The 10,650-nt window shown below is 43.2% G+C and overlaps 1 protein-coding gene across 1 annotated transcript; it reads left to right on the top strand.

The window, feature by feature from the left end:
- The first annotated feature begins 6,258 nt into the window (after positions 1–6,258).
- Positions 6,259–9,269, top strand: si:dkey-87k14.1 (leucine-rich repeat transmembrane protein FLRT2). Its single transcript, XM_067243597.1, has one exon. It carries the CDS (start codon positions 6,259–6,261, stop codon positions 8,281–8,283), a length of 2,025 nt encoding a protein of 674 aa, XP_067099698.1. The 3' UTR covers positions 8,284–9,269.
- The last annotated feature ends 1,381 nt before the right edge of the window (positions 9,270–10,650 follow it).

A 10,650-nucleotide genomic window follows, 5' to 3' on the forward strand; every position in this document is an offset into this window, starting at 1 on the left:
GTGTACAGTTCACAATGTGACGCACCAGACACGAATATAGGTCTGAATCACAAATGCAGGACTGAATCACAGAACAAAATCAACGTGACACACAACGATGGATCGACTTGAATTTTCAGCTTCAATAAGGTTTCCTATAGAAATAAGAAAAAAATGAAGAAGCCGACTGATTGAATGCTGCCACCCTTTCTCTCTGCTCCCCGGGGGGTCTGCAAAAGTCGGTCTGTCATTTGTTGATGAGGCTGCCTTCTAACACGCCTGTCTGTTCATCTAGAAAAAAGGTGTGGAGAGGCAGCGTCTAACATGTAGACAAACCGTGACACCAGTCCGACACTGAGGCGCACGTCCTTAATCCTGTTAGTGAGTGTCATCCTCGGCTGGCTGGGATGGTGACAGGGATAACCATGAGAGGGAGAACGTACATTTGTCCATTCACGACAAAAGGTCAGACCCACATTTGTTCTATACGAGATATTCTGAACTAACAATATGTTCATCTAAACTGAAATGCTTTTCGGTACTAGCCTATTAACTTTGCCTCAGGCAAAACACAATCATATTTCACTAAACACCGTTCAGGGCATTAGTGTGTGTTTGTGCGTCTGTGTGTATGAGTATGTCTGTGTTTATGTGTGTGTGTGTACACCAATTGTATGTTTTACAGAGTACAGAGGTTTACTTTACAATCACAGGGGCTGAGCCTCTGATGCTGTGTGTTTCATACGGGACATGCCATGGTTATCCCAATCCAGTCTGAATGGTACAATCCTGTACACTACTGCCACCTTGATATGGTGTGTTGAACTTGCACCACCTGACTACACAGGCCGAGACACTTTTAGGCAAAAGCAGACATGTCGACATACCACTGTCTTTCTTTTCATAATACGTCATACCCCATAGAGCATTATCCATATACCAATACTCATACTTTGCTTGTGGTATCTGACAATATACACACACAATTATTAGGCTTGTTGTTTGAGTGCAGGACCTATCTATTTCAATGTTGCCATACCACAGTTTCAGATGATGCAGGCTCTGTCAAGCAGAGTCATCTCACTTTGCCAAGCAGCTGCCTGGGTTTATCATGCTTCTGGATGCATATAATCTCACAACACAGATTATATCAACACACACACACACCCCCGAAACAAGTGTGTCCAAGCCAGCTTTGATGAATAAAGAGCCGTATTGTTGCCATGCTCTTGATATGGCCCATCATCCTATTAATAAGCCACAGTCAACCAGATTTGTCTGAAATTTAATTTGGGAGATGGGGATAGTCACAGGGCAGCAGATGTGGTCTTTGGCAAGGGAACTTGGGTCCAAACAGTCATGGATAGTGGCATTAACTGTGGTGATAAGAGAAAGAGAGTGCATGGGACTACATCATATTCAAACCACTACGGTATCCCTCAGTCTTATGCCTCTGAAGCACAAAGCAGCAAAGGCTTGTTTGAACAAACGTGTCCTCCCTGTGTAAGCAACAGTCAGACCCAACTAATCTATCCAGCCATCAGATTGGGGTCACTTGAATCATTTTCCATTAATAATCTGAAAGAAATTAAAAAGATATGGTTAATGTTGAGAGAAACGTTTTCTGTGTAGGTTTTTAGGGGATGCTAATTGAGCTGTTAAGGTAGTCAAGGTTGGACGGGAAACTGTTGCTGTGAATTGTTCTGAGCTAATGCTCAGGAGTCGGGCTGTTGTTGGTTCGATTCCCGGCAGTGCAAAATTACGTTGTGTCCTTGGGCAAGGCACTTCACCCTACTTGCCTCGGGGGAAATGTCCCTTTACTTACTGTAAGTCGCTCTGGATAAGAGCGTCTGCTAAATGACTAAATGTAAATGTAATGCAGATGAAAACATAAGTGATGGGTATATTAATTTGTATTTTATCAGAAGACAAGGCCATGCCCCTTGTTGCTATGGGTGATGCATTTGCTTCAGCAATATCCCCTCGGGATCCATCATACAGGTGAAGTATATTTATTTACTATGAGATCAAAGAAAAAAAAAGAGTGGTTGGCTAAAAAGGGTGTTTGATTCTACACCTCTGCCCCAGTCAATTTGTATGATAAGTGTATTTATTTACTGAATTTACTGATTGTACAGGTAGTACAGTTGTACTTTAACAGTACAACTGGCCCTGGTTTACCGCTCCCCCCTCCCCCCAGTTGAAATGGTCGTAGAACCTCTCCTGGTAGGCTATCCACAGAGAATACTGGAATTAATTGCAGTCTTGTTGTACTTCCACGGCCACTTAAAGCAGTCGCCTACAGGCTACAAAACCATAGTTTATTTTCTTATCGTTTATTGTAGGACTACATAACCTTCTTTATCCAGCTGAACGATGGACACGTCGATCTTACTAAGGTATATAAGCTTGGCTTCCAAGCCATCATAATGAGCGTGTTTCATCTCAGCGGGGCATTGTCTTTCTGGTGCTCGAGCATTCGCGCTGGGAACATAGACTGACTCACTCGTTGATTGCACTTTTCCGGTCGCCTGTCCTGCTGTAACTGCCTGCAATCTTACCAGGAAATATCAATATACATTAATTGTATTATTTCGCCGTAAGACATGGTATCCAAAAATTATACACATATTTTTTATGAGAATCTATCACAGAAAGTGTCTAATGGAACTTCTTATGCGCCAATATTGACAACGTATAAAAATGTTTAAAAAAAAGGACAGCCTTATTGGCTAGTTTTGCAACAGTTTAACTTGCCATCCCTTTTCAATATAGTTTAATTACATGTGCTATGTTTATTATAGCCTTTTGGTAGAACCGATGCCTTAGTGATGACAGCTCCAGTACATAAACTGATTCTCCGGAGGGAAAGTCTGACAAATATTCAAAGTGTGTGTGTGTGTGTGTGTGTTTGTGTGTGTGTGTGTGTGTGTGTGTGTGTGTGTGTGTGTGTGTGTGTGTGTGTGGTGGGGGAGAAATGCCTGTATGGCAGAGGTGGGGCGCGGGCGCGCAAGAGAGGAAAGGAGAGAGAGCGATAGCAGTGGGAAGAGATCGCTATTAACCGAATACATTACAGTCAACGTCTCCCACGGGTTTGCAAAGGGGGAAAGACTATACTTGCATTAGCAACAAACAATTCGATGTAAATCATCATTATGGATTGGAGATCCCCCCGCTTTCTTGTGAAATACAGCTGCTTTTTGTGAGCTACACAGGGAAAGGGTTGAAGCAAAACTGCTATGCCTAATGTAATCCTTTAATCTGGTGAAGCTAGCCCGGAACTCAGGGGTGCCCCTGAACTATCCCAGTGGACCAAGGATTGGGGTGCCGGCAAGGGGATGTGGAGCGTACTGCGGAGAAGCTGAATTGTTGCCCGGACTTTTCATTGCCACAATGTCGAGCGCAACCCTAATAATCTCGGAGGAGAATCTGGTCGAGATGCGTGGACTACGAAGTAGCATCACCAGTCATGAAATGGACTTTGTGTATTGCCTGAGCGCGTAAATCAAGCGCTTATGCGGCACCAAACCAGGGATAGATGATCTATGATGTTTAGTGGATATGCGGTTTCAAGACTTTCATCCTCCCACAAAAAGGTGAAGTAGGCTTTAAATGTTTTGCTTTAAATGTATCACTCTCAGCTTTGGTTATGCTTTGTGAAATTACTCGTTTCCCACTCAGAAAAGATATATATATATATTCATATACACATACACAATTCATGGTGTTTGCGTTCAGGAACTTTACGCTGTGGATATATTTTGTTGTCATTGTTTCTTCACTTAGATTAGATCCACAGCACTAAAATCATCCATTAAATAGGTTGAAATCAAAACAGCATTAAAGGATATTTTTTGTACGCATCCTTATAAAACTATGCACCTTCGCACCATGCAAATGTCAACGAGCGGCAACTTTGCCTTAGAATCACAACATCCTAACCGGCAACAGTAACATTGTTTTATATGTTTTGCAAATCCCCAGTTGCGTTCCCTTCACCGCTGATCGTCATGTTAACCGAATAAAGTCCCTTCCTGATACCACCATGAAAGGGTTATATAGTTTTGTCCTGTGCGATGCCACTGTTGATGTCTCTCAAAGGACACTAAGCAAGACTGATGTCATTTCACTGGGCATCCCTGTCAGATCATAACATCACATGTATCTTCACAACATATAGCTTATCATCACTGGAAGCTTAAATCTGTTAGTGCTTGCAAATAAACTATACTGTATAAGTCTGATTCCTTTCAAATGTGTGCGTGCATCCTTCTTTTGACCATTGAGTAGCATTATTCTTGTAGATAGTATTATATTTGGATTTATAGTGTGTGAAAAATCCTTTTTAACCTTTGTATAACTAGTGTACAGACAAAACTGGCTAAATGAGTCAACTTTATTCAAATGTCCTGACCTTGTGCACACAGCACCTTTCTCTTTAGAAGTAGTCCACATCGATCTTAGTTTCTTCCTGAGTGCTGGAATTTGTCCACTCTTATCTCTGCTGACAGCCTGTGTTCATCATGTCCAGGTTTAGCCTAACTTGCTATTCCTCCCCGCTTGCTAAAACAACTGAATCACTACATTTTGAATTAAATAGGAGTGATGTTTGGGTAATCCTGGGCCTGTGAGGAGTGTTTGTGTGGTGGTTTGTGTATGTGTGGATGGTTGTATTGTGGTTTGTATGAGGTGGGGCGGGGGGTCATGTGTGCATCCACTACAGATTTGTATCTCTCCTCTTATTGTCTCTGTCCTGGATTACATATAAGAAGTGTTCATGATTTAGAGAGACAATCAATTCCCGTCTTTCTGTCTCGCTTGATGTACACATGGACTGCAATTGCTCTTTGTGTATCTGCATGTGTGTTGATGTGCGTCTAAGTCTGTTTGTGTACATAAGTGTTGGTTTGAGAGACGTGCATCTCTCTCTGCCCCCCCCCCCCCCCCCCCCGCCCCCAGAATCATTACCATGTGAGGACTGTTCTTCCTGTGAGAGTGCTGGAGTACCTCTGTCCATCACCATGGCATTTGACAGATTAAACACCTCAATGCCCTCTACAACTTTGTGAGCACCGAGCAAGTGATCTCCTCAGTATCACTCACTTCACAGATCACTGCACCTAGATGCATTTCTTTGTTCTCATGCATGGCTCACTTTCTAATTCATTTATTCACCTGTCTATTTGATTATGGATCTTTTTATTTGACTATTTCTCTCTGTATTGTGTTTTATAATTTAGCATTACTTGCCAACTTCAGCAAAAAGTGTACTGTACATTGTGTTCTATGAATATAGTTTAACATTTTAGCTGGCACACATCTTTTCATCTATCTTTTCCCTGAAGGGAAATTCGGGTTATAGCTCATATTCGAATTTGCATAGCTCACATGGACTGCTTGTGTCACCATAAACTGTACCCATATTCTCCAATGTTTTCTCTCACTTAGATCTAAACACAGATAACTAATTTAAGAATAAGCCTACCAAATTACTTATACAGTAGCACTAATTCATTTTTTTTACACACAACTAATTATACTTTGTAACATTCATTCCTGCACAGTTTTTGACTTTAAACAAGTACTGTATGTCTCCCATTTTACACCAAAGTCGGTTTTACACAATTAACAATGACTCACTTTGTATTGTAGGAATTCAAATTGAAGGATGTTTTATTTACTTTTAAAAAGCATGCCTCTTTAAAAAAAGAAACACACTGATTTCTGTATTTCCTTCATTGGAATAGGTCTCTGGATCCAAATGTCAAATCCAAGGGAGGCAAAATCTCTCTGGGCCCAGCAGCTAGTGACGTGACAGAGAGAGAGGGAGAGCGAAAGAAAGACAGCAAGACGAAGAAAGGGTCTTTCCAATGATAACCCCAGATCTAGCTTGCATTGGTCTGAGTTATCTGCCATTTTAAATATCCTCCAACCCCAATCCCACAACTGCAAAAAGAAGGAAAAATGTGATGAGCGTTGCTATTGTCCCTTATACGAGCGTGGATGGACGCCGATGAAGGAGGCACGTTGTTTAATGAGACCATTGCTCTTGTGCTGGGAGGCTTGGGACAGCCAATTACAGAAGGATTACCAGTAGCCTCCTCCAACGACAGTGGACATTTACAGGCAAATTGAACGAAGCAACCCTATAAGCACACTGGGGAAAGTCAAAGAACCCTCCTGTGTGGATTGCTACTTGTTTTAAAGCGTCCTCTCTAAATCAAAGGAGGTGGTTTTGTTAATTGCTTTTCTGAAAAGACTCTCAACTTGCCTTTCACAATGGAGATACAATTGCGATTGTGGAATAAAGACTGGGCCTCTTTTCTCAGGCCATGGATACCCATACTGCTAGGCCTCCACCTTCAATTCTCCCGGGCCTCCAACTGCCCCGAGGAGTGTCGCTGCGACCGTACCTTTGTTTACTGCAACGAGAGGAGCTTGACTTCTGTGCCTCTGGGGATCGGCGAGGGCTACAAGACCCTCTACCTCCACAACAACCAAATCAACAATGCTGGCTTTCCTCTGGAGCTTCACCACGTCGCCTCCGTGGAGAATGTGTACCTCTATGGCAACCAGCTGGATGAGTTCCCCATTAACCTGCCCAAGAATGTGCGGGTGCTCCACCTCCAGGAAAACAACATCCAGACCATCTCACGAGCAGCTCTGGCACAGCTGCTATGGCTGGAAGAGCTACACCTGGATGACAACTCTATATCGACCGTAGGGGTGGAGGAAGGGGCGTTCCGGGAGGCTGTGAGCCTTAAGATGCTTTTCCTCACCAAGAACCACCTGAGCAGCGTGCCCATTGGTCTCCCTGAGGACCTGAAGGAACTGCGATTGGACGAGAACCGTATTGCTGTTATTGCCGAGGAGGCGTTCAGGAATGTTACTCGCCTAGAGCGCCTCCTGTTGGACGGGAACCTTCTGACAGATGAGGGCATTGCCCCCGGAACCTTTCAGGACTTGACGACCCTTCGCGAGCTCTCTTTGGCCCGTAACTCCCTTACATACCCGCCCTCACTGCTCCCGGGCGAGGTCCTGGCGAAGCTGAATTTCCAGGAGAATCAGATGAATAAGATCCCTGTGGCGGCGTTTTCGGGGTTAAGAAAGCTGGAGAGGCTGGATATCTCCAGCAACCAGCTGCAGTCGCTGACACAGGGGGTCTTTGACGGTCTCATCAGCCTGAGACAGCTCACTGTTCGGAACAACCTTTGGCTGTGTGACTGCAGCATTAAATGGGTGGTAGTGTGGTTAAAGTCCTTGCCAGCCTCGCTCAACGTGCGCGGTTTCATGTGCCAAAAGCCAGAGAGGGTCCGGGGGATGGTGATCAGGGAGCTCAACGACGAGCTCATCCAGTGCCCCCACAGCACGCCAGCGGCACCGTTGCCCACCCACCTGCCCACCTCCGCAGGGCACAGCACCCTCTCCAATGCCCCCTCAACATCGGAACACCCCACAGCTACTCAATTACCTGATAACACATCCAAAAAACCCTCCCCCCCGGCACAAACACCCCTACTGCCCACCTACCCACCCAAAGATAGGGAACATAGAACTAAGAAGCCCCTGGACCCTCGAAGGGAGACGCTGCAAGTCACCTTCGCTGTCCTCAATGGCTCTGCGATCCATGTCAGCTGGATGGCGGCCTTCCCCGTCACAGCCTACAAGGTCACGTGGGCAAGGATGGGACCCAGTCTCAACGGGGACACGGTTCGGGAGAGGATGGTGGGTGGGGAGCACCGGGGCATCCGACTGGCTAACCTGGAGCCTAAGTCCACCTATCGCATCTGTGTCATCCCACTGGATGCTTTCAATAACTACCGTCCCAAAGATGACACAGTGTGCACAGAGGCTATCACCACACCAGCTTCCTTCAACCCTAATAACAAAGGACCGTCCGGTCCGGAGCAGGCCACACAACAGGACCCCAGCTCTCCCTTCTTACTAGCTGGTCTCATCGGTGGGGCAGTGATTGTAGTCCTTGTGCTGCTACTAAGCATATTCTGCTGGCACATGCACAAGACAGGCAGGTCATCCTCCACCAACTGGAAATACAACCGAGGCAGAAGAAAAGACGATTACTGCGAAGCGGGCACCAAAAAAGATAACTCCATCTTGGAAATGACTGAGACCAGCTTCCAGATTGTCTCGCTTAACAATGAGCAGCTCCTCAAGGGAGATTTTCGCATCCAGCCTATTTACACCCCTAATGGGGGCATAGGCTTCAGAGACTGCCCCCTGGGGAACAACAGCACAGTGTACTGCAAGAATAATGTTCAGGATGCAGACTTTTGCCGTACATGATGGTTTTGGATAAAGAAAAAAGACTAGAGAAACCTTTGTATTAAGAAATATCCTACACTTACAGGACATTGTACAGTATATATTTCAAAGACCTCTGTCAACAATGTAATTTATACAACGGCTGGACAATAATATTGGATTCAGCAATGCTTTTTTTATATTCTTTAGTACAATCTTGAGTTATTTGTAAGTTATTGGTGTTTCTCAAAGTTGTGCTACTGTACTAAGTTCTGTTTGGGCAGACTTGTACAATCAGAACTCAATCATTAGCATATTCAAGATGTTAGGTTTGTATTTGATTGCTACAGATATCAGGCTATTTGAAGTCACAGATAGCAAGTGTAAAAACAAATTAGATGTACTAGACATGTGAAATAACCCACATGAATAGTAGCCATAAGACATGATGCACAATTTGGCCATGAGAATACAAATTTAGAAAGGGTTTTCTGTAAAATGGGTGGAGGTGGAAAGAAAGAGAAACTGCTTATAAATTGCACCACAAGAGAGCAGAGTTTTGCAAACTTTAATACATCAAGTAGCTGTGGCTATGCAGTTATGCTGCAATGGCAATTTATACATGAACGTTTTAGCTGAATTCCTAATACAAGTATTACATTTAAACAAGTAAATATTTTTTATTTGTCCAGTGATAACTTATGTCTGATAAACAATTGACAAGGTTCAAATATGACACTTACTGTTTATTGTGGATTTGGGCTATTTACATAATTTATTGATTAAAGTATTTTTTTCTGGATTATACACAGGTCACATGTTTGCTTTCCAAACTAGAAATACAGTTTAATAACTACAGTATGTGTTTTGTGATAGTTGAGTTTGAACCATGAGTGTAACTTGTAGGGGAATATACTGTAACAAGCACATCTGACACCTATTCAGCAGAATGGGAACCAATTATTTTAGATTTTAATCAGCAGAAAATAAGGTTATGGTAATACAGTATATGTGCCTTGAAATTATCAGCTTACAATGTAAAGTCTTTTGAATCTATGTTTTTGCACAAACGTGTACTGTATATATACAATTGAATTGTTGTTGAACAAAAAATTATGACATTGTACTTCATTATTACTTAAATCACACTCGTTCCTTGTTTTATAAATCACACTTATGATCCATATTAACTGGATCCCAGATTGGACATGGTTCATAATTACGTCCCCTTTCCACATTTACAAAACATATATGTCACACATTTTATCCTTGAGATGTTCAATTGCACTAGATGTAGGCCTACATTTGTCCACATTTGTTCACTTAAGAGGTTACTTTGTTTTATCTATTTTTATTATTTTCTTTTTTTCAGGTCAGTGTGCCCCTGAACTGTCCTCAATACTGTGGACTGTCGAGGGCTTGGAGATGTCCAGGACATTGCGGAAATATTTTGGACATTAGTTTTGTGCTGTGTACATACAGTCCATAGTTCCATGGTGAGGAAGAAAATAAAGGTTGTGTAACGTACAACAACAGTTGTATAGTAATAATACGCAATTTCTGACCTTTGCCCTCCACTGTGATATACAAAAATAGTTGACAGCAATTAAACCCATTGACCAATGTCCTCCAAAACTGTGTTTCACCAAACAAACAAACAAAAATTATGTTGTGGTAGCATGTCTTGAGCTCACTGCTGATGAAAACTGAATGCCCAGCTTGGGCTATAATTGGAAGGAGTATACCTTTAATTTGAGCTGATAGTTGTGTCTTGTTTTGAGTGTGTTGATCTAAATCTTGCGCCATAAATACTTGAGTAAGAAGGTTTTGTTCTTATTGTTGTCAATTGCTCTGCAGTTCCATCTTACACTGTATGGACATGCCTCAGTGTGGCAATAGCATCAGAGGACAGACAATTGTCCATGAACTTCTAACTGTGCAGGTCAGGCAGCAAATAGCCGGGCAAGTTTTAACCCGACATCCTGACAGCCTGTCTCGAGTGGGTTGCCAGGTTTATCCCTGCTACAGCCAGGGTCACTGCAGAGTGAAATCCAACACAGTTGACATGGTAGGCTTCCTCTTTCCAAAGCAAGGGGAGGGTGGGTGAGAGAAGGTGCAGGCTAGGGGAAGAGGGGGTTGAGGGAAAATGTTGGGGTATGAAGAAGGTAGTGATCGATTGAACATACATTGCCGTGACTTAACATAGGAAAGGCCTGTGGGTCTGAAAAGGTTTACTCCTCTTCTGGTCAGATCACTGTGGTATCAAAAAGGCTGTTTGTGAGGTTTTATTTTCCTGCCTGGGGGCCTGTGATCAGCAGTCATTTGAGGACAGACGAGGGGAGCAAATATTTTCTTGTGGTCTAAATTGGTCATTTTCCATTAGCTGTAAGAGTTCTGAGATCTGTTTTA

Source organism: Osmerus mordax, chromosome 9 (genome assembly GCF_038355195.1).
Source record: "Osmerus mordax isolate fOsmMor3 chromosome 9, fOsmMor3.pri, whole genome shotgun sequence".
NCBI lineage: Eukaryota > Metazoa > Chordata > Actinopteri > Osmeriformes > Osmeridae > Osmerus > Osmerus mordax.